This window comes from Erpetoichthys calabaricus, chromosome 5, assembly GCF_900747795.2.
Source record: "Erpetoichthys calabaricus chromosome 5, fErpCal1.3, whole genome shotgun sequence".
NCBI classification, from domain to species: domain Eukaryota; kingdom Metazoa; phylum Chordata; class Cladistia; order Polypteriformes; family Polypteridae; genus Erpetoichthys; species Erpetoichthys calabaricus.
The window spans coordinates 248,077,508-248,103,305 of record NC_041398.2 but is presented as its reverse complement, the minus strand read 5'-3'; the positions used below and the strand labels follow the sequence as shown (position 1 = coordinate 248,103,305).

The following is a 25,798-nucleotide window of genomic DNA, read 5'->3' as shown; positions in this document are numbered from 1 at the left end:
TCAAAACATTTCAATATATATCAACAAATCGTTTTTTAAACAGTTAGATTCAATAATAACCTCATTCATTTGGAACTCAAAACACCCACGTATCCGAAGAGCGACCCTACAAAGACCTCAGGCAGAAGGTGGCATGGCTTTACCTAATTTTCAGTTTTATTACTGGGCAGCAAACATACAAGCCATAAAAACCTGGACACAAATAAATGAACATACACAGGCTTGGTCCGCAATAGAAGTAAAATCCTGTAGTACTTCTTTATACTCCCTGCTCTGCTCTCCAATAAATGAAAGTTATCGCAAATATACTAATAACCCAATTGTGCTTTACTCACTCAGAATATGGAACCAAATTAGGAAGCATTTTAAGATGGAAAATCTTTTATCAGTGGCACCTCTGCAAGAGAACCACCTCTTTCAACCTTCGCAAGTATATCCAGTTTTTAATACCTGGAAAAGTTTTGGGATTTAAATGCTTAGAGATCTTTATATAGACAACATATTTACATCTTTTGAACAATTACGTTCAAAATTTAACCTCCCAGCTACACATTTCTTTTACTATCTTCAAATTAGAAATTTTGTTAAACAGAAACTGCCCGATTTCCCCCACCTTGCACCCTCCACAATCCTGGAAAAAATAATGCTCAATTCCGAGGAAACAAACACTATTTCCGCAATATATAAAATCTTATTAGAGTCCCTACCTTTCAAAGATCCAAGAGGACATTGGGAAAAAGATCTCTTAATCAATATATCAGAAAAGGAGTGGAAGGTAGCAAAGCAGAGAATTCACTCGAGTTCTATATGCGCAAAGCATAGAATTATTCAACTAAAAATTATATACCGAGCTAATCTGTCTCGCTTAAAACTGTCCAAAATGTTTCCAGGCCAGGATCCAACCTGTGAGCGCTGCAACCAAGCTCCTGCCTCACTGGGTCACATGTTTTGGGCCTGCACCAAACTAACATCATTTTGGACAAAAATTTTTAAGTGCCTCTCAGACAGCCTTGGTATCACAATCCCTCCTAACCCATTAACAGCTGTGTTCGGTGCTCTTCCAGATGGACTTGAATTGGAGAAGGGCAAGCAAACGGTGATTGCACTCACTACACTTTTAGCACACAGACTTATTTTGTTAAATTGGAAGAATCCTAATTCTCCTCTTATAAGTCAGTGGGAAACCGATGTTTTATATTATTTGAAATTGGAAAAAATCAAATTTTCAGTTAGAGGATCTGTACAACATTTTTTCAAAACATGGCAGGATTTAATCAATATTATTTTAGAATAAGAGAAATAACTATTATTGCATTTAACTCCCTTCTCCATCTCTTATTTACATAGATATTTACTTCTGCCTTTATTTTGTTTAATGTTGCCTTATTAAAAAGCCTAAAGCAATTTTCCTTTAGCTAAGCTCTCCTTCTCAGGGGTGGGGTTTGATTAGTCTTCAAATTTGTTGGGTTATAAATTGATCTGTTTGTATGGAATGATTACAATGAAAATTAATAAAATAAAAATATTAGAAAACAAAAAAAAAAATAAATAAATTTTGCATAAACATTAGGAAGTTTTTCTTTACACAGAGAATCACAGACACGTAGAATTAACTACCAAGTAGTATGGTGGACAGTAGGACTTTAGGGACTCTCAAAACTCAATGTTATTTTAGAAGAATTAAGTTAATGGGACTGGTGGGCTTTGTTGGGCTGATTGGCCTGTTCTTGTCTAGATTGTTCTAATGTTCTAAAAGCCACTTTAATGAATTCAGACCCTTTTGTTTGTCCTTTAATTAAAATGAATAGTGCTTGTTTAAGTTCTGATGGCAAACAGGTTTGTGTTAAAGGACAGCAGCTTAAATTTTCAATTAGAAAAAGAAGCGATAAAGAAGAATTTGAAATTTCTGCTTAGTAAACAACAGGCTTGTGGTTCGTGTGGTGATTGGTTATCTGGAGAAAGAAAAAGGAAGGATAGGACCTGGGGGTTTGGTACGTCAGACAGAGACAGCACACATGCAATAAAGAAAGCCCGCTCAGAAGAACATCCATTGAATTCTGTGTTCGTGTTTCCGACCACCAGATCATGAACACAACATTTACACAATATTTCAGTTAAACCTGCGCGATACCCATTCATACATCCAGTTTATTGGAGCCTCGTCACATCTGCCATAAAGTTCTCTACACTGAATGTACACCTGGGGACCCCTTACTGCAAGGGAGCAGCACTACCGCCACACTACCATGCATATTTAATACCTGCTTTAATGCATTTCATCATGAAAATGATATCAAGCATTTATCTCAGCATTCTAAATTTTCAGAGAGGAGGAATATCATGAAGTGAATGGATTCTGTGTGGTGATCGCTGCCTGCTCCTCCTCTTAGTCAGTTTAAGAAGCACGTAGCTATTAAAATGTCTCGGGGAACACTTAACACAAAGCATTTAATGTGCTACATAACTTATGATGGGGTTTGAGAAAATCTAGTAAATTAAATATTCAGTTTAAGATGAAGTTTAGTTTACTATGTTCTACTTTAATGACAAATTCCGAGAATAAAGTCAACATGTCAACTTTACTCTCGACATAAATGGCGAGAATAAAGTAGAAATGGCGACAATAAAGTCGCGTCGAGATTAAAGTCAACACAGTACCCAGGTACATTACACAGTATTGAACAAAATAAAACAAGTACAACTTGGCTTGCAGTATTATCCAGTAGTATAGAAACAGTATTCACAGATTTGAACATAATGGTCCACATCCAACCTTTTAAAACCAAAGTATCTCCAGACAACAGACATGTTTTTTGGCAAAAGTTCTTCTGTGTCATCATGTTCAACTTTATTGCCTGTTACAGCTTCAGTTTCAGAATGTTCTCTGTCCATTGTCACCTCTCAATACCTCTACTAACATTTGTACTCCGTTGCATGCCGGTTTAGCGGTGCAGCAGTGAAAAAAGGTCCCCTCTTAAACAGTTTCCTGCTGCGCCACGTTGTGAACGTTGTTTAGACTATTTAAACCGGTGTTGCAGTATAAGAAAAATACATATCATAACAAAAATAACAAAAGGTTTTTGGTATAAACCGGTATACCGCCCAGCACTACTTCACTGTCATTTTACATTTACAGTAATCCCTCCTCCATCGCGGGGGTTGCGTTCCAGAGCCACCCGCGAAATAAGAAAATCCGCGAAGTAGAAACCATATGTTTATATGGTTATTTTTATATTGTCATGCTTGGGTCACAGATTTGCGCAGAAACACAGGAGGTTGTAGAGAGACAGGAACGTTATTCAAACACTGCAAACAAACATTTGTCTCTTTTTCAAAAGTTTAAACTGTGCTCCATGACAAGACAGAGATGACAGTTCTGTCTCACAATTAAAAGAATGCAAACATATCTTCCTTTTCAAAGGAGTGCGCGTCAGGAGAGAGAGAACAAAGCAAGCAGTCAAAAAAAAAAATCAATAGGGCTGTTTGGCTTTTACGTATGCGAAGCACCGCCGGTACAAAGCTGTTGAAGGCGGCAGCTCACACCCCCTCCGTCAGGAGCAGCGAGAGAGAGAGAAAAACAAAGTCAAAAATCAATACGTGCCCTTTGAGCTTTTAAGTATGCGAAGCACCGTGCAGCATGTCCTTCAGGAAGCAGCTGCACACAGAAGGTAGCAACGTCCCTATCGTCTAGGTGTGCGAACAGCCCCCCTGCTCACACCCCCCTACGTCAGCGCAAGAGAGAGAGAGAGAGAAAATGCGTTGGGTAGCTTCTCAGCCATCTGCCAATAGCGTCCCTTGTATGAAATCAACTGGGCAAACCAACTGAGGAAGCATGTACCAGAAATTAAAAGACCCATTGTCCGCAGAAATCCGCGAACCAGCAAAAAATCCGCGATATATATTTAAATATGCTTACATATAAAATCCGCGATAGAGTGAAGCCGCGAAAGGCGAAGCGCGATACAGCGAGGGATCACTGTATTAGTAAGTTTTTCTTTTAATTAATTATTAAAATGTTACGAATTTTCTCCAAATTTTTCCCTTAACCAGCATTTTAAGTGCAAATGACTTGCATACCAAATCTTTTTACAAACATCTGTAGAAGTAGAATTCGTTTATAAGCGGTCTGTCTGTATTTCTTATTTATAGGCGGCAATTTCTTTCTCGACAAAAAAATAGAATACAAAAAGTACCTTATACTGCTATACAGTTGTTAGTGAAGTGATACATTAATAGTAATAATAATAATACATTTTATTTATACAAGGCGCCTTTCAGGGAACTCAAGGACACCGAACAAACAATAAATAAATAAATAAAAGACACAATTATAAAAAACTTAAAACATCAGAAAATCTAGAAATTAAAACCAAACAAAACCATTATAATCAGGAGGAAAAAGAAAAAGCCATTAAAGACATTTACTTACAGGCACTCTGCACCTGTTATCTCCTCATGACTGAAATGTCTTTCGTGATTCAGGCGTTTTGAGAGATCCTTTCCAGATTTAACACTTGGGAGAAAAGCTACTGCAACAATAAATATTTATTTTATATGTGTGCTTATTTGAATTGTGCCACCTCCAGGTTTGGTTGCTGCCTTTTACGTAATTCTGTTAGGACAGACTGCAGTCCAAGAGATCTTATAATAAAGTCGTTGGGTTTGTAAACAGGATGGATGTATGGATGGATGGCATTATACAAAGAGACAAAAGTATTTATGCTTAAAGTCTTAGAACTGATCAAAAGTGACAGAAGTAATTTTTAAATAATTTGTTCAAGCTTTATTAATCTCTTTAATCCTACACAATACCTAACAGAAAAATTATGTACAATACATCTCTCTGTATATAAAATAATAAAACATCCAGTGTCCACAAGAAGGTGGCAATGTCCAATAAACAGAGGAAACATGGAGCTCAAAAGAGCGACGGCTATAAGGTCTCGAATGTCCGATAAACAAAGGCAGCAAGATGCACAAAGAATGAGGGATGTAAGGGCTGGCGTATCCAGTGCACAGAAGTTTGTAAATGCACAATGCTATCAACAGACAGACTTACCATTGTACCATTAAGCCACTTTACTATGCTAGTTGGATAATAAATTCACTGAACAGATAAATTACATCCTTGGGACTAATTCTGTTTATTGGTGCACTTTACATTTTAGGCTATTATCACCGTTGAAAAATGCCAAAGAAGAAGACGGGTGCCCGTAAGAAGGCAGAAAACCGGAAGGAGCGGGAGAAACAGATGCGGGCAAACAGAGAAGTGGTGGACCTTGCCAAGCATCCCTGCAATGCCTCCATGGTAACAGCAGTCATTACAATCATCATATGAAAGAATAAAGAATGTGCAGATGATGAGAAAATATTAGTTGTACCTGTAAAGGTAAAAAAGTACTAAAAGTAATTTATTTTAAAAGCGGTGCAAATCACAGTTTAAAGGTACACAAGCTGGCTAGTTTAACTGGCAATTCCAAATTGGCCTTCCGTTAGTTTGAATGGTAGTGTTTACATAAGATGACCCTATGATGAACTGATGACCTGTCCATAAATTGGTTTCTGCTGCTACTGAAGGCTCCAGCCCCCTGTGACCCTGACCTAGATTAAATGGGTTTTGAGAATATGATGTTGTATTAGAAATTACTCGTGTTGTAAACATAACCACTGTTGTTGTCAAGCATGGGTCCGTATCCCATGAACTCATCCAGTGTGTCACAATACCTATGACTAAGTGCCCCCCCCACCAAATGTGTCATGAATTTTACTGACTAACATCTATTCGAGGTGTTTTTGATGAGCTGTAGCAGCAGCTTCAGCACCCCGAGGTCACCGTAATGTCTGTTTTTCCCCTTGTTGATCCTGTTTTGTAACTCCCTAGTGCTGGATGTTAGAGTAATTTTTGCATATCTGACCATGACAATGTCCCATGCTAATTTTTCCCTTTGCATACTGTAAAAGCAATGTGTCATTTGCATTTGTTAAATCATTTTTGTCAAAGGTTTATGTTATGCTAATATTGTGTCAATTTTATTTTACAGGAATGTGATAAGTGTCAGAGGTATGTACACTCTTTTCTTTGGTGACTCGTTTTCTTCTCATAGTTAATTGGAAACACACAACACTATATAAGCGTGATGGTAAAAAGACTCCTTCTTTCGTTAGGGGTTGCCACAGCGGATCATCTTCTTCCATATCTTCCTGTCCTCGTCATCTTGTTCCGTCACACTATCACCTACATGTCTTCTCTCACCACATCTATAAATCTTTGCTTAGGCCTTCCTCTTTTCCTCTTCCCTGGCAGCTCTATCCTTAGCATCCTTCTCCCAATATACCCCTCATCTCTCCTCTACACATATCCAAACCAATGCAGTCTCTCATCTCTGACTTTGTCTCCCAACTGTCCAACTTGAGCTGACCCTCTAATGTCCTCATTTCTAATCCTGTCCATCCTCATCACACCCAATGCAAATCTTAGCATCTTTAACTCTGCTACCTCCAGCTGTGTCTCCTGCTTTCTGGTCAGTGCCACCGTCTCCAACCCATATAACATAGCTGGTCTCACTACCGTCCTGTAGACCTTCCCTTTCACTCTTGCTGATACCCGTCTGTCACAAATTACTCCTGACACTCTTCTCCACCCATTCCACCCTGCCTGCACTCTCTCTTTCACCTCTTTTCCACAATCCCCATTACTTTGTACTGTTAATCCCAAGTAAAAAGACAAAAACAAAAAACAGCAAAGTATCCAGGTTTCCAGTTTGATAACCATATTTATATGGAATTGTTTTCAAGTGTATTTTTAGAAGTACAGAGAATCCCACTCCTTCATTGCTGCCAAGTGTGACTGACCATTGTTTTTTGTTTCAGTGTAGACAAATGACAAGTCTACATCTGAGTTGTGTACTTCTGGATCAGTAAAGCAGTCAAGTGACACAGGCCACAATTTGTTCTACTGGTTTGGTGTCCCTACTTTGTCATGCTTGTTGCATTAGAACAGGGGTGGGCAGATTCAGTCCTGGAGGGCCGCGGTGGCTGCAGGTTTTTGCTCCAACCCAATTGCTTAATAAGAAGCCCTTATTGCTCAAGTAACACTTCAGCTTCACTTTAGTTGTCTCGCTCGTTAAGATTTTGAACCCTTATTGCTTATTTTAGTCTTAAACAGCTGTATTCTTGGTTTTTAATTGCTCCTAATTAGCAATACCATGCAAATGACAAAAGAGACCAGCAGTTCTCCATTTAGCTTGTTTTCATTTACACCTGTGTGGATTTATCACGCACTATTTGGTTTAATTAAATACTTGGAAGGAAAGTGAAGAGAAAAAAGCACTGAGAATTACTTATCTGTTTTAGACTTCAAATCATTTGGATGATATCCTTAGAAAGGAAAATAAATCTAGGATATGAGAATGACCTGACATGGTAGAGTTAAAGCACTAGCAAGCCATGCGATTAAATAATTGACAAGGATTGGTTTTTAATTAAGCAACTGGGTTGGAACAAAAACCTGCAACCACTGCGGCCCTCCAGGACTGAATCTGCCCACCCCTGCATTAGAATGATTTTTTTGTTGTCGCTTTAACAGGTTGACTAGGAAACATACATAGTTGTCTTCTGTTTCCCCAGTTTATTGCAAAGTTCATAATTAATTTACTATTTTAGGAAGTCTATTTTTGTATTATTGTGAAATTTGTGAGACTACCAGGAACATTTATTGGGTTCATCTACTCTTGCAATCAAAGATTAATACACACACACATACACACCAGACAGAGTCTCGAGTGGTGCCAATTGTCGGTCACTGTACAATTTTGCACATAGGACACACGCACATATATACTGAGATCCTAGCCAGACAGTCTCAAGTGGTGCCAGTCACACTGCAGCATTCTGCCTAAGATTCTTCATATAGAGATTCACTATCAGCAGCTGTAACAAACTTGCAGATGTTACTGTGACACACATAAAATTGTAACCCTTTTGGTTAAATGCTACTTGCTAATCAAATTATTTCTTCCTTTTGCTGTAGTTGTTTTTGATGAGCAACCACAATAACCTTGATAAACCTTGTGAATAGGACAGTAGCTATCTAACTCACTCTTGGTACCCATTTATTATTTCAGTCATTCTAGATTCAAAGGCAAAGTATAGAAAATATAAAAGCAATGTGGTATTTATTAACATATACAGTGGTGTGAAAAACTATTTGCCCCCTTCCTGATTTCTTATTCTTTTGCATGTTTGTCACACAAAATGTTTCTGATCATCAAACACATTTAACCATTAGTCAAATATAACACAAGTAAACACAAAATGCAGTTTGTAAATGGTGGTTTTTATTATTTAGGGAGAAAAAAAAATCCAAACCTACATTGCCCCCTGAACCTAATAACTGGTTGGGCCTCCCTTAGCAGCAATAACTGCAATCAAGCGTTTGCGATAACTTGCAATGAGTCTTTTACAGCGCTCTGGAGGAATTTTGGCCCACTCATCTTTGCAAAATTGTTGTAATTCAGCTTTATTTGAGGGTTTTCTAGCATGAACCGCCTTTTTAAGGTCATGCCATAGCATCTCAATTGGATTCAGGTCAGGACTTTGACTAGGCCACTCCAAAGTCTTCATTTTGTTTTTCTTCAGCCATTCAGAGGTGGATTTGCTGGTGTGTTTTGGGCCATTGTCCTGTTGCAGCACCCAAGATCGCTTCAGCTTGAGTTGACGAACAGATGGCCGGACATTCTCCTTCAGGATTTTTTGGTAGACAGTAGAATTCATGGTTCCATCTATCACAGCAAGCCTTCCAGGTCCTGAAGCAGCAAAACAACCACAGACCATGACACTACCACCACCATATTTTACTGTTGGTATGATGTTCTTTTTCTGAAATGCTGTGTTCCTTTTACGCCAGATGTAACGGGACATTTGCCTTCCAAAAAGTTCAACTTTTGACTCATCAGTCCACAAGGTATTTTCCCAAAAGTCTTGGCAATCATTGAGATGTTTCTTAGCAAAATTGAGACGAGCCCTAATGTTCTTTTTGCTTAACAGTGGTTTGCGTCTTGGAAATCTGCCATGCAGGCCGTTTTTGCCCAGTCTCTTTCTTATGGTGGAGTCGTGAACACTGACCTTAATTGAGGCAAGTGAGGCCTGCAGTTCTTTAGCCGTTGTCCTGGGGTCTTTTGTGACCTCTCGGATGAGTCGTCTCTGCGCTCTTGGGGTAATTTTGGTCGGCTGGCCACTCCTGGGAAGGTTCACCACTGTTCCATGTTTTTGCCATTTGTGGATAATGGCTCTCACTGTGGTTCGCTGGACTGCCAAAGCTTTAGAAATGGCTTTATAACCTTTACCAGACTGATAGATCTCAATTACTTCTGTTCTCATTTGTTCCTGAATTTCTTTGGATCTTGGCATGATGTCTGGCTTTTGAGGTGCTTTTGGTCTACTTTTCTGTGTCAGGCAGCTCCTATTTAAGTGATTTCTTGATTGAAACAGGTGTGGCAGTAATCAGGCCTGGGGGTGGCTACGGAAATTGAACTCAGGTGTGATACACCACAGTTAGGTTATTTTTTAACAAGGGGGCAATTACTTTTTCACACAGGGCCATGTAGGTTTGGATTTTTTTTCTCCCTAAATAATAAACACCATCATTTAAAAACTGCATTTTGTGTTTACTTGTGTTATATTTGACTAATGGTTAAATGTGTTTGATGATCAGAAACATTTTGTGTGACAAACATGCAAAAGAATAAGAAATCAGGAAGGGGGCAAATAGTTTTTCACACCACTGTATAACAATACCAAATAGAACAACAGCATTTATTTATATAGCACGTTTCATACAAATGATGTAGCTCAAAGTGCTTTACAAGATGAAAAAAGAGGAAAAAATATAAAAATAAAATTAGGCAATACTTTTGTTCTATTTTAATTAGTAAGGTCCGACGGGCAGGGAGGACAGAAAAAACAACAAATTACTCCAGATGGCTGGAAAAGAAAAAAAAAACAAAATCTGCAGGGCTTCCAAGGCCTACGAGACCACCCAGCCCCCACTAGGGAAAATATAATAAAAAACACAATAGATAAATCTGGATCTGAATAGTCTTGGAAACACTTACTGAAAATCAGAAGTGGACCGCTTTTGGTTTATAGAGATTGCCGTTATTCATAGTTATTGTTTATTGTTATGTTTTCTGACATCCAAACCAGATGATCTCATGTCTCTTGATCTCTGATGTCAGCCTCCTGTCATTGTTTTTCTTCCTTTTCTTCTTCTTGTTCCATCAGAGAAACCATTCTTTTGTTAAAATGTACACATGGAGTTTCGGGACGTGCGACATTGGACACATTTTATTGGCTATCTTTGTCCTGATGATGAATGACTGTGGTGAAAGTGTTTGATCTTTTAAGTACTTCCGCACTTCTTCCTTTCTCAAGGTGTAAACTTATTTGGCAATTCCTTGCCCAATGGCATCCATGCCTATCCAGGTTATAAATGAATTGAAACAGGTTCTGTGGCATCTGTGCTTATTTTCCATTCCCAGGTCATAAAGTAATCGAAAACGAAGTGGACTGGATCAAATGCATAAATTAGTAGTACAATATAAAATGATATTTGGAATGCCTGTAATTAAAGTCCTGTAAATTCAGTTCATCCTAGTTCGTTGAGCAAAATAATATTGAATATAAATGCTTTTGAAAATTTGATGATTTTTCACATCAGAACAAATTTTGATTCTTAATTGGCTCTTTGCATGCGGGGGGTGGCCCTGTGATAGACAGGCAGAGGTAGACTCTGGCTCCCCATCTCTGATTTGGATTTAGTGGTTTTGAGAGCAGTATTTTGTCTTATGAAAAATCACCAAGTTTGCTACAGTTGAAGTCAGAAGCTAACATACACTTTAAAACTCCCTTTGTATCCCCTCTACAGATTTTATACTAATAAACTATAATATTTTGTTTAAGATGTTTACTTTGTGCAAGGCAAAAATAATTTTTTCCAACAATGTTCACAGACCTCAGAGTATTTCACTTTTTATTGACTGTGTCACAGTTCCAGTGGGTTACAAGTTTACATACACTCTTGTTCATATTTGGTCGCATTGCCTTTAAATTGTTTAATTTGAGCCAAATGTTTTGGGTCGCCTTCCACAAGCTTCTTACAATATGTTGCTGGAAGTTTGGCCCATTTCTCCATACAGAACTGGTATAACTAGGACAGGTCCATAAGCCTCCTTGCTCTTACATGCTTTTTCACTTTTGCCCACAAATTTACAATCAGATTGAGGTCAGGGCTTTGTGATGGCCACTCCGATACCTTGCCTTTGTTGTCTTTAAGCCATTTTGCCACAACTTTGGAAATCTGTTTGGGGTTATTGTCCATTTGGAAAGCCCATTTATGACTGAGCTTCAACTTACTTGCTGAGCTCTTGAGATGTTGCAGCAGTATATCTCCATCATTTTCCTTCCTCATGATACCACAAAATGATGCCTCCACCCACATGCTTAACGGTTAGGATGGTGTTCTTTGGCTTACAAGCCTTGCTCTATTTCTTCCAAACATGATGATGGTCATTATGGTCAAACAGTTAGATCTTAGATTCATCAGACCAGAGGACATTTCTCCAGAAGGTAAGATCTTTGTCCCCTTGTGCCATTGCAAACTGCAGTCTGGCTTTTTTTATGGCGGCTTTGGAGCAGTGGCTCCGTCGTTATTGAGCAGCCTTTCAGGTTATATCCGTGTAGGACTTGATTTACTGTGGATATCGATACTTGTCTACCTGTTTCCTCCAGCATATTCCCAAGATTCTTTGCTGCTACTCTGGGATTAATTTGCACTTTTCTTGTCAATGTACGATCTTGTCTAGGAGACAGGAAGCGTCACCTTCCTGAGTGGTATGATGGCTATGTGGTCCCATGGTGTTTATACTTGTGTATTATTGTTTGTACAGATTAAATTATTGGAAATTATTCCCAAGGATGAACCAGATTTATGGAGCTCCATTTTTTTTTCTAAGGTCTTGGCTGGTTTCTTTTGATTTTCCCATTATGTCATCCAAGATACAGTGAGTTTGATGGTAGGCCTTAACATATACAGTATTCACGTGTTGACTCCATTTAGGCTAATTGGCTATCAGAAGCTAAGTGTCTAATTCCCTAAAGGCTTGACATCATTTTCTGGAATTTCTCGAGCTGTTTGAAGGCACAGTTAACAAAGTATATGTAAACTTGTGATCCACTGGAACTGTGATATAGTGAAATACTCAGAGGTCTGTGAACATTATTGGAAAATATGGCTTTTGCCCAGCACAAAGTAGTTGTCTTAAATGATATGCCAAATTTGTAGTTTTTTTAGTATAAAATCTGTGGAGGGGTTATATAGTGAGCTTTAAAGAATTCACCCTGAGTGTATGTAAACTTCTGACTTCAACTGTACAGTTAGGTCCATAAATATTTGGACAGAGACAACTTTTTCTAATTTTGGTTCTGTATATTATCACAATGAATTTTAAATGAAACAACTCAGATGCAGTTGAAGTGCAGACTTTCAGCTTTAATTCAGTGGAGTGAACAAAACGATTACATAAAAATGTGAGGCAACTAAAGCATTTTTTGAACACAATCCCTTCATTTCAGGGGCTCAAAAGTAATTGGACAATTGACTCAAAGGCTATTTCATGGGCAGGTGTGGGCAAGTCCGTCATTATGTCATTATCAATTAAGCAGATAAAAGGCTTGGAGTTGATTTGAGGTGTGGTGCTTGCATGTGGAAGATTTTGCTGTGAACAGACAACATGCGGTCAAAGGAGCTCTCCATGCAGGTGAAAGAAGCCATCCTTAGTCTGCGAAAGCAGAAAAAAAACCCATCCGAGAAATTGCTACAATATTACGAGTGGCAAAATCTACAGTTTGGTACATCCTGAGAAAGAAAGCAAGCACTGGTGAACTCAGCAACGCAAAAAGACCTGGACGTCCACAGAAGACAACAGTGGTGGATGATCGCAGAATCATTTCCATGGTGAAGAGAAACCCCTTCACAACAGCCAACCAAGTGAACAACACTCTCCAGGGAGTAGGCGGGCGTATCGATATCCAAGTCTACCATAAAGAGAAGACTGCATGAAAGTAAATACAGACGGTGCACTGCAAGATGCAAGCCACTCATAAGCCTCAAGAATAGAAAGACTAGATTGGACTTTGCTAAAGAACATCTAAAAAAGCAGGCACAGTTCTGGAAAAACATTCTTTGGACTGATGAAACCAAGATCAACCTCTACCAGAATGATGGCAAGAAAAAAGTATGGAGAAGGCGTGGAACAGCTCATTATCCAAAGCATAGCACATCATCTGTAAAACACAGTGGAGGGAGGCAGTGTGATGGCTGCCAGTGGCACTGGGACACTAGTGTTTATTGATGATGTGACACAGGACAGAAGCAGCCGAATGAATTCTGAGGTGTTCAGAGACATACTGTCTGCTCAAATCCAGCTAAATACAGCAGTCAAATTGATTCATGATACAGATGGACAATGACCCAAAACATACAGCCAAAGCAACACAGGAGTTTATTAAAGCAAAGAAGTGGAAAATTCTTGAATGGCCAAGTCAGTCACCTGATCTTAACCCAACTGAGCAGGCATTTCACTTGTTGAAGACTAAACTTCAGACAGAAAGGCCCACAAACAAACAGCAACTGAAAGCCGCTGCAGTAAAGGCCTGGCAAAGCATTAAAAAGGAGGAAACCGAGCATCTGGTGATGTCCAGGAGTTCAAGACTTCAGGCTGTCATTGCCAGCAAAGGGTTTTCAACCAAGTATTAGAAATGAACATTTGATTTCCAGTTATTTAATTTGTCCAATTACTTTTGAGCCCCTGAAATGAAGGGATTGTGTTCAAAAAATGCTTTAGTTGCCTCACATTTTTATGTAATTGTTTTGTTGACCCCACTGAATTAAAGCTGAAAGTCTGCACTTCAACTGCATCTGAGTTGTTTCATTTCAAATTCATTGTGGTAATATACAGAACCAAAATGAGAAAAAAGTTGTCTCTGTCCAAATATTTATGGACCTAACTGTATATACAATATGTGAAATAAACCACAAATGTAAACTACTAGTGATTAAATATTTAGCTTTATTTGCATATTAAAAGTAATTTTTTTCATCAGAAAAGGTAGAAATAATTAGGTGGTTGTTATATACAGAAATGGAGGGACCGACACAAAGCTGAAACTTATAATTGTATTTTTAAACACATGAAACTGGGTCGTAAAAAATCATTACATGTAAAATGTTCTATAGATTGTTCTTTCTGGTTCATAAAACTGTTTTAAAACATCAAGTGTGATTAAATTTATACCATCTACATGTTACATAGTGTATCATATATAAAATATAAAAGCCAGATACCACTGACTCAGTGAACCATGAGGACTTGGGACTTGAAATTTGGAATGTGGTTACCCTCGGCCCAAAGGTGCTCGCTAAGAAACGGTTTTAAAAATTTTCGTGGTCCAAGCGTGAAGTTTCTCATAGTTTTTTTTTAGACCCGTTTGTATGTCTGTCCACTTTTCACGAGAGAACTACTTGATGGATTTAGATTGGGTTTTTTTTCTATAATTTGCTTGAACATTCTGTTGATTTCGCGACTTTCTTATTGCGCTAAGTATCGTAGTTCGTTTGCGGTACCGATTTATTAGCATGAATCCATCGGGCTGCGGGGAGGGGGGCAGGGCCCTCCTCAGTCACGCGTCTGCCTTGAGGCATAACTTTAACTCCGCTTAGTTAGCAAACGAGAGAACTACTTAACGGATTTAGGTCAGGTTTTTTTTTTTTTCCTTGAATTTGCTTGAACATTCCGGTTGATTTTTGCGTCTTCTTTCATTGCGCTAAGAATTGTAGTTCGCTTGCAGGAGTGATAGATTCGCGCTAATCCGAAACAGAGGCTGCAGGCCGAGGGGAGGGAGAAGCGTGACGTCAGGAGTAGAGAGCTGGGTGGAACCTCCTCACTGTCCTGTTTCACGAATATGCGGGCGAAGCCACGGGGATGGCTAGTTTAGATATAAAAGGAAGAAATGGCTTGTTTAAAATTTAGCTGATTTTGCTTTAGTTGCTAAGATGTCTTGACTTCTTTTATTGTCTATTAATGATTATCAGTGATTTAATTGTTTGTTTTCTTTTAGGCGGCAGAAGAACAGATCTTTTTGCTATTTCTGCAGTTCTGTACAAAAGCTGCCAATCTGTGCTCAGTGTGGTAAGTTACAGCAACAACACATCAAGCATGCGGGCCTTAGCTGTTAACAGAATATGTAAAATGGCTCTTTCAGCTGTGTAATACTTGTTTTTTTTATTAACTCTACAATACATTTTGCAGGCTCTTAAAAGCATGGTGACACAAAAGATAACATCCTTGGCTGAAATCACACACCAGGTCATTGTCTCTGTGGCTTGTCCTTCCAAGGGATTTCCTCTCACATTCCCCAAGATGTGCATGTCTGATTGAGAGACAGTTTTACATTAAGCCTGTGTTAATGTGGGTGTGTGTCTGAGTGGCTCCTGAGATGGACTAGTATTCTATCCAGGGTTGCTCACTGCCCTGTGCTGCCATGATTGGTACCACCACTACCATTTATTTGTGTAGCTCATTTTTATACAAAAAGAATGAAGTGTCTTTGTGTGTGTCTGTCCTGTTGCTATGTCTCTGCATTCCAGACCATGGCGCATCACAAACAATATCACTGCTTTTACGAATCCAGTAGAAAATGGCATTTAACAGAGACCTAATGCATTGGATTGTGCATTGCAAATATTAATGCTGGGGTATACATTGATTACTTAGATTTCAAGCCACCTTAGACAGGTAGCAGAGCCATATATACAAAATGTGTCTGTTTGTCTGTCTTGCAAGTACTTGCAAACTACTAGGACTGCAGCCTTAATAATAATACAGTTATATAGCGCTTTTCTCACTACTCAAAGCGCTCAGCAATTACAGGTTAAGGGTCTTGCTCAAGGGCCCAACAGAGCAGAGTCCCTTTTGGCATTTATGGGATTTGAACCAGCAACCTTCCGATTGCCAGTGCACATCCCTAGCCTCTGAGCCACCACTCCACCTAATTAATACTCTGATCTTAGTATTAATTGAAAGCTTATGATCCGATATGTCTGATATGTTCTAGAAACTCAAAAAATTTTAGGTTGCGGCAACCTGGGCTAAAAAGTTTATTGTAATTAAAGCACTGTTCTCACAAGCCCATCAACTAATAACCTCTCAAGACATGGTGCATAAATTCTTCACAATTCAGATATTAGTCCTGTCATTTGTAAATAATGGGCAGAGAGTTTACTTTCTTATTTGTAAAATGTAAAATATATACATTTTTTTTGTAGTGTCGCAGAAGCCTTCTCTAACTCCAAAGGCTACTTCCACGAGTTTCAGTAGTAGGTAATTAAATAAACAAACCAATACAGGTGAGCCTCAATTTACACCTGTTCCGCAGGTATGAAGGTGTATATAAAACCCTAAAGTTTTCGATTCATTTTTATATAACAACTTCCATTTTTATTTTCTTGTATACGAAGTATAAGGAAAGCATTGTAATTTTCCAAAGATTCGATGTCAAGATTTTGTTGAATCTCGACATTTTAGACCTCCCTGACTTTATCGTATAGGGAAAGTATTGTAATCATCCAAAAATTCCATTTCAAGATTGGGATGAATCTCAACGTTTTAGACCTCCCTGAGTCTGCAAATACCATTTTTAGAATTATGTGTGTGTGTGTAAACACGATAACCTGAGTACGCTTTCACTTAGGTCAACCAAATTTTGCATACATATGGTTTAAAGGAATATGCCCTTCAGTGTACCTGCACTCACTGATGCCAGGTTGATTTGTGGCATCTTGCAATTCTTTAAGCCTGTTTGGGAAATCAATAAAAATCGCCATTAGAAATGAATTAATAAAAGACCAAAACATTCATTGATAGCTTAGAGAACTGGAAACATTTCAACTACAGATGTTCTTCACTTGCTGTATAAAATGACTCTTTCTACACAACTTGTGCAGAATTTACAGTATACACAATCGGATGTCTGACTTTCAAGCCAAATGAATAACAAACTTTTGCATTTGTGACTTTGTTTTTTTTTAATTGCTTCAGGAAAAACTAAATGCATGATGAAGTCCTCAGATTGTGTGATTAAACATCCTGGAGTACACAGCACTGGGCTGGCTATGGTGGTAAGTCTTATAAAGTTGAACCAAACACTGCATGTATGCTTGTGTGCAGCAGTATCTGCTGTTAATGGAAAAAATAAACTGTAATCCTTAAAAACAGAACTGGTATTAGTATGCATTAAAGCCACCTAATATGTTAACATGAATCAAGGACCCTAGAGAGATTTCTTTGCATTCTTAAGGCACACTTATTAATCATGACATTTTTGAAAATACTTTAGTTCTGTATCTTGGTGAGGTCACTTTTAAACTCTGTGACTAAGTTTTCATCTTAGGACTTGTCTACATTTTTAAAGAACTAAAGTGTTACACCTTGAACTATACGGTGGATTTATTTTTTTTACCTTTGCACCCTGTGATGGACTGGCACCCTTTCCAGGGTTTGTTCCTGCCTTGTGCCCTATAAAAGCTGGGACAGGCTCCAGCAGACCCCCATGCACCTGTTCAGGCCTAAGCAGGATAGAAAATGACTCGCTGACTGACTTGCGCATAGTTTGTCTACAGCAGATCTGTTAAGCCTCCATCACATTACATGATTTTTCCAACGATTTTCATTCGTATCTTTCTTTTGCATAATCTTCACAAGTTATGAAATGTGCACCGATGACTAGCAGTCATGTAGTATGACATCCCCAGAAACTCTGTCATAGTGTTCTGTCAGTGCGTTTACATTCACGCCCATAATCAGTTTATGGTTAATAAGTTGAATAAGGTAGAAACCTGGTTTCATAATAATCCGCATTTACATGTGTGAGTAATCATCTCAAGTCCTCCTTTGGTAAAACGATCCAATGTCATTAAACTGCCCAAACAAGAGTTGAACGTCGTCATGAGCCACTGTGAATCAGAAAATAAGCATGACGCCTAAGATAATTTTCTTGTGTTTTTTAAATATGTCTAGTCAAATTGATGCTTTATTTATAGGTTTTTTATTAGATTGCTGCTCTTTCTGCTTAGCTGTGCATCTGAGCCCTGTAAATAACTGGCATACCAGTTTGTGTGCTTCATGCCGCACATGCAGTGCTACTGGAACAATAACAAAATGGATGTTTTTACTTTAATAAGATAAGTATTGCGTTACTCTACAAAGTAATTGGACTACCTAACACACACTACTTTTAATGTGTTACCCTACTGCTCTAGAGATTCTGTTGAAGAGTTTATTAGCACTGTATTTCAGATCATCAGCACATATTTAGTGATTTCTGAAATAATGAGACAGATTATTTCAACCAGGAAAAGGAATAATACGATTGCCTAAACATTTGCCTCTGGAAATGTGTTTGGTGGTGTTATGTGGAAATTTCTAACTGCGGCTACTGAATGCATGCGCAAAGCAAATACAAGCATATGCTAACATAATGCAATAGACATACATAGACTACAAAATGTTTAACAGTAACCTGTTTAAGGATTTACATGGCTGAATGATCAGATTATTCGCAGAGAAATCTTCCTCTGTTAACCAGGTTTCTCAATGGCCAATAACCCAATTACTCAATTTTGAATAAGGGTTTACATAGCATTTTTCAGGTTTCTATGAATAATCTGGTTATTGAAGCGCATGTAAACACGATATGATTCTCTAGTCACAGAGGCAGGCTTTTGTATGTACAAGTGCTGACAACCAGTGAGCGCTCAGTTGAATGTATAATGCAATCAGTGTGGCCACAGGGGAACAAAAAGAAAATCCAATGTTTTGGACCGTGCAAACAGAAGAGAGGCTTGTCTATCTGACGTCTCATGTTTGTTGTTCTAAGTCAGAATGGTTAAAGGGAAGAGATGGGCACCGATTGTGGCTGAGCACAGAATGCCTGAAAAACATTCGTATAGCTGCTTGCTTTGCTAGGCTCCACATTGATTGGCCCACAGAATGAGGCATATTTACAAAACTTTTTGCAGTGCTGTTTGAAGTTTAAATCTGTGCTGTAAAGTCGTAGTTGTGTTATCCATCATCCACTGCATTTACTAGTTGTGTAATCGGACATCATCAAGGCAGTGAGATCCAGTTATTGCACTCTTATTGTGTGCAGTGCTCTCTGAGTCAGCCGTGTTCTTTGACACCAGCCTTAGCCTGTGTAGTAGAAACGATTTTATTGTTTAATCAGGGCCTTACCTAATTATTTTTATGTTTAAAGTACTGAACTTAAAATTGCAAGTATAACAATATAGTATCACTCTATGTTTTGGGCAGTACTCTAATAATAAAACATTAGAAATTCACCAGTCTGAATTATTATTTAAGCAGATGCCATTATCCAAGATGACTTACAAATGAAAAGCAAAATACATATAGTTTCAGGGATTTCAAAATTAAAAAGCAAAAATTTACAGTTGAGCCTAAGAAACGGAGTTCCATAATTATCCATATGTGCAATTAAAAACTAGAACTCAACATCTAAGTTGCTTGACCATTAACTTCAGTAGCACAACTGCATCTGTCCAGGGAAGTCCTGGGAGGAAGGAAGTCTTAAGCAATCCAGAGACATTTTCTAAAGAGGTATGTCTTCAGGAGGGACCTGAAGATTAGTATGTGGAAGAAAATGGGGTGGTCATGGGAGGATTATTTCATGGCACGGGAGATAGCATTCCCTTCACAATTCTGCTTGTTTATTTTTGAGATGTGACCTTGAATTTAAGAAATGCAAATTTAAGTGCAATTGAAAGCAATGCAGTATCACCCCCCCTCATTTTTCTTATTCAAAACTAGGGGGCTTCGCCACCCCAAGCCAAACTGGCCTGCACTACGCGCCAGCCACCTTGTGTCTCTGACGCTCGCGTTGTGAAGAGGGGGGCTGAACGCACCCCAAGGAGATGCGGTCACTCCTCCGAAACACCCTCTTAAACGGTGATACAATGGGAAACAAATACGTTTTTTTTAAACCTCCTCTTTGCTTGATCAGCTGCTGGCTTGCTGCTGCTGCCGTGCCGCATCCTATGTCCATATATTTGATCTCTTTTACCTTTTCATCAATATCGCATTGGATTTTGATTCCGTGTTTGAAATTACATTGCGACAACGCAACGTATAACTTCCCGTGAGCGAATATCATTGCTTTCTCTCTACCAGAAATGTGTCTGACAATAGCATTCACACAAATGAGAAATGATTGAACTGTGTGCGTGCTTGAAATTTTCTCTCGCGGGATTTCACTTTCACCAAACAACAAATCTTTTAATTCTCGTGGATACGCCTCTTCATTGGGAAGAAACACTACTTTTCTCTGATGGCAACACGAATTAGACGATCTACTTGTCTCCGACTTAAAGTTTAAATCCAAACAATATATTCGATCTCTTTTCTCTGTTCTGTTATTTGACCAAGTAATAATTTCTGTTCGTTTGCACTAATGTGATCTTTACAATCCTTTTTTTGAGACTTTCGAATTTTCGTTCTTCCATCATCTCTAACCTGCTCTGAATGTTTACCGTGCCAACTTTTTTGAATTCTTTACGATGTTCTACTTTGTCATCTGGTTATATCTCTTGGCACAAAGACTCGTCTCGTGGGCGTTTAAGTGTCTCTCTGAGAAAATCTCGTCTCCTTCCAAGATTTTTTTTTTATAATAGAGAGATGTGAAACATTTTGCAGTAATATTCATTTTGTTGTATATACAGTTCCTTCAAAAAGTATTCAGATGCTTTCACTTTTGGCATTTTGTTATGTTACATCCATCCATTATCCAACCAGCTCAGTCAGCAGCCCCTATTCCACAGTAAAATGGAAAAATTTACATGAACAATACAAGCAAATATTTAAAGGTGCAGATTAGAAATACTCAACTTATTGTAATTGTCTAACACATATACACTTTAGAGATATATAATAAAGTATCTATCTATCTATCTATCTATCTATCTATCTATCTATCTATCTATCTATCTATCTATCTACAATTGTCATAACTGTTAAATAATTATTAAATAATAAACAGTTAAGCATAATTAAATAGATTGATTTTGTTGCAGTTTATTTTTTCTTAAGGGAAGGGTAAAGGGAAAAAAGGACCTTTTTAGAAAGTCTCCATAAGGTCTGTGTTTCTAAAATGTATGCTGACCAGTTGTTTGATTTTAATAAAATCAATACAGTATTCTTGTTGGTTATCTACTTCTAATCTAAATTTCTTTTTTACCCACCAGGGGGCAATCTGTGACTTCTGTGAGGCCTGGGTCTGTCATGGGAAGAAATGTCTCAGCACGCATGCCTGTATCTGCCCGCTTGCTGATGCAGATTGCGTTGAATGTGAAAGAGGAGTCTGGGAGCACGGTAATTCAGTCACACTCTTGTTATTATAGAATAAAGATTGGTGCTTCCTGTCTTGATTGTCTGGTATCGTGTAAGTCTGCTCACCTCAAAACTGTCAAATTGGAGTTTATAGATTGCTTTAATGAAAGTAATATTGAGCACACATGCAGTAGATGTTTCTTTTGTTAATTTTTGAAAATGTCACCCTTGTATGTATAAACATCACGTGTTAAGACTAATATTTATTAAATAAAGATTCAAATTTCACATTAAGTTCTGCTTACCATCATAAAGTACAAATGTAACTCTATGCAGTACATTTAACTCTCAGAACATAATACCACTATTTCAAAATGATGTATTAATTAGTTTTTCATTGTTTATCATGTCTAATAATTTGGACCTGCATTAGCAGTAGTACTGGTAGTGTCACATGTGCCATGTACAGGGGTATTCTTTGCCCATTTGCAGCATGATTATGGTAGAACCCCAGTTCTCAAAAAGGAAAGGCGGTATGGCAAATCCTAGTACAAAACAAAAAGAAAGGACTTGTAAATTCTCTTCACTCTGTAGTATATTGAATACATGACAACAAGTCATTGTTTGATGTTTTGCCTTGTACATTTATTTGTTTCTTTTTTAAATATACTCTTATGTCAAATCTGAAGACTGCAACACACTCCAAAAAAGCTAAGTGTTTCTCACTGTGTCACCATTTCTTTTAATGGCACTTATTAAATATTTGTGCACTGAAGACACAAGTTGGGTTAGGTTTACAGAGTTTCACCCCATTCCCCCATTATGCGTGACTTCATTGCCATAGTTTGTGCTTCTTGATGCATTGCACATTCAGAGACAGGGCAGCACTGCAAACAGGCCAGTCTCGTACCCATACTCACTGCTTACACAGCCATGCACTTGTAATTTGGGTAGAATTTGGTTTGGGTTGTCCCACTGAAAAAAACAGGTACATCCTTGGCAAATATGGCTTCTAGATTGCTTCATAAGTAGCTCCAAACTTTGTCCATATCTTTCTGCATAAATGGTGCCCTCGCAGATGCCACAGGAACTTACACAGCCCCACATTTTATCAGAAACTGGGTTTTGGACCTGATGCTGATAATAGCTTAGACGGTTCTTTTTTTAAAAACTATTTGAAATTTTGATTTAACAGACAACAAAACATGATTCCACTGTGCTGATTTCTGTGATAGATGAGACCAAGGCCAAAGAAGTTGGCTGCGCTTCTGAACAGTGTTGATGTACGACTTGTGCTTTGCATAATAAAAGCTTAACTTATATCTGTGGATGCAGCAGCAAATAGTATTGACTGGCAAAGGTTTACTGAAGTATTCCGAAGCCCATGTCGTGATATCAATTACAACAACATTTATTTGTATAGCACATTTTCATACAAATGATGTAGCTCAAAGTGCTTTACAAGATGAAGAAAGAAAAAAAATATAATAATTAGGCAATACTAATTAACAAAGATAAAGTAAGGTCCGATGGCCAGGGAGGATAGAAAAAACAAAAAAAAATCCTGAGGGCTGTAGAAAAAAAAAACAAAATCTGCAGGGGTTCCAAGGCCATGAGACCACCCAGACCCCACTAGGCAATTACAGACATGTAACAGTTTTTAAGACAGTAACGATTGAGGAATCAGAGATCCAAAGTGGTTTTTGATTTTGCCCTTTACATACTGAGGTCTGACCTGATTCCTTTCATCTTTCAAATATGTTGTGCACTGTAGACAGTAAGAAACCCAAAATCGAACTGATTTTTATTTAGGGAATTTAATTCTTAAAGTGCAGGGTTGTTTGCTGACACACCTGTTGGCAGATTGGTGTGACTCGACCCAATCTTCCTCTCGAATGACTAGGCCTTTTTTGGAGGCTCCTTATATACTGTAACACAATTGCATAACCAGTTTCACATCATCTTATTATTTCAACTTGGCAGATCATTAGGCTTAAACTACCCTGAGTGCGTCCCGTGTAGCCCTGGAGACAGCCTAGTCGCTCTTCTATGGACTTTTTCTTGTGCTGCTATGACCTCTTTGTAGCCTGGAGACCAAAACTGTACACAGGAATCCAGATGAGGCCTCACCAGTGTGTTATAAAGCTTGAGCAGAACCTCCTGTGACTTGTACTCCACACATCAAGGCGCTATATAACCTAACATTCTGATAGCCTTCTTGGTGTCTTCTGAAGACAGTCTGGCAGTTGGTAGTGTTGAGTCAACTACGACGTCTAAGTCCTTCTCATAAGGTGTACTTTTAAATTTTCAGACCATCCATTGTATATTCAAACATAACATTTTTACTTCCCATGTATAATACTTTACATTTACTGACATTCATTTTTATCTGCTACAAATCTGTCCCAGCCTGTATTCTGTCCAAGTCCCTCTGTGATGATTCAATGGTTCCCCGATTATCTGCTTGTCCACCCAGCTTGGAATCATCTGCAAACTTAACCAGCTTGTTAGTTATATTGCTATTCAAATCATTTATATATATATATATATGTGTGTGTGTGTGTGTGTGTGTGTGTGTGTGTGTGTGTGTGTGTGTGTGTGTGTGTGTGTGTGTGTGTGTGTGTATATATATATATATATATATATATATATATATATATATATATATATATATATATATATATTAAAAATAGTAGTGGCCTCAGCACTTATCCACGTGGAATAACACTCAAATCATCAGCCAATTCTGATAATGTTCTGCACACCCTCTGCTTCCTATGTCTCAATCAATTCTGCACCCATCTACAAACATCACCCTGAACTCCCACTTCCTTTAGTTTGATACTCGACCTCTCATGTGCCACCTTATCAAATGCTTTCTGAAAGTCCAGTTAAATAATATCATATGCTCCACTCTGGACATATCCTTTTGTTGCCTCCTCATAGAATTTCAGCACATTAGTAAAACATGACCTCCCTCTTCTGAATCCATGCTGACTGTTCAGTTAAACTCATTTTCTTGCGATGAGTTGCTCTGTCTTACCTTTAATAATTCCTTCCATTAATTTTCCTGTGATGCATGTTAAGCTTACCAGTCCATAGTTGCTTGGATCTGCCTAATAACCCTTATAATACAATGGGATAATATTTGCCATTTTCCAGTCTTTCAGAATTTCCCCAGTGTGCAGTAACATTGTAAAAATATACGTCAAGGGTTTATATCTACTTGCTAACCTCCTTAAGATTGTGCTATCTGGTCCTGGAGATTTGTTTGATGTTAGCCTACTTAATCTGAGCAGTACTTCTCCCTCTACAATTTACAAACCCCTCGGGACCTCCTTAGTAGTCCCTTTTACCACTGGGAGGTAATCTACTTCCTCACCCGTGAAGACCTCAGAAAAATTTGAGTTTAGAGCCAGGGCTGTGGAGTCGATAGATAAATTCTTCGACTCCTTAGTTTCTGGTACTTCTGACTCCGACTCCCCAACTCCTCTGTATTTAATATGCTAATGTATTTTCCATGTTGATTAAAGGAAGGAAACATACACGTCATTTAGCCACAGAACTACTGACTAGGAAGCTGACTCTCTAACATTATTGGCCAGTTAAACAAAAGACAAAAAAATGATAACAATAAGGTTTTATTGTTTTTATCAAGTGTGCTATAAAGTAGTAGCGTGCATAAAAATCAGGAACAGGAATGTTACCAGTTCAAAAAATATAAACCACATTCTTTGGTAGTTTTAAAACACAAACAAAGCTTAACTACATGAACAAAAAACAAAAACAAAATCTGGAAAACCTTAAACAGTTGTAGAGTAGAACAGCTGTTAACTGCAATCCAAAATTAACTCAATGCAGTGCTCTATGAAACAGAATTGCTTCTTAAATCTGACTTGATTATTTTTAGAGCTGAAAATATTCTTTCAACACTGACTTGGGTGGGTGGCATTGCTGTTACAGTTTTAGCCACATCACTGATAATCTCTGGATCAACAAGGATGGCTTCTTCTACAGTCAGTTTTGATGAGCGATCATACTTTTCAACTTCTTTCAATTCTTTAAAAAAACTCCTGCTGGAATCTGTTTATTTGGACATTTACTGGTCGTTTATCTTTCACGCATAGGCGACGTTGCTTTGCTTTTGAAACTTCCATTTTGTCCAAGAATGAATCAAAGTCTAATTCTTCATTTGAAGAGGATGTCCTGAGTTTAAGGTTTAAGGTTTCTTTATTTAGTCATGTTTACACAAGAAAACATGAAATTTGCCTTCTCATTTGCATCTAATAACAGACAATTAAATAAAACAGACAAATAGAAGAAACAAGAAAGGATAAGGTAAG

The 25,798-nt window shown here is 38.1% G+C and overlaps 1 protein-coding gene across 1 annotated transcript in view; it reads left to right on the top strand.

The window, feature by feature from the left end:
- Positions 1-25,798, top strand: part of znf330 (zinc finger protein 330) — a 92,942-nt gene that overhangs the window by 10,714 nt on the left and 56,430 nt on the right. Inside the window, exons 2-6 of the mRNA XM_028802741.2 lie at positions 5,169-5,308; positions 6,042-6,061; positions 15,175-15,245; positions 17,154-17,233; positions 21,371-21,497. Of these exons, the coding sequence (XP_028658574.2) occupies positions 5,189-5,308; positions 6,042-6,061; positions 15,175-15,245; positions 17,154-17,233; positions 21,371-21,497 (418 nt within the window). The 5' untranslated portion in view covers positions 5,169-5,188. The remainder of the gene's footprint in view (positions 1-5,168; positions 5,309-6,041; positions 6,062-15,174; positions 15,246-17,153; positions 17,234-21,370; positions 21,498-25,798) is intronic.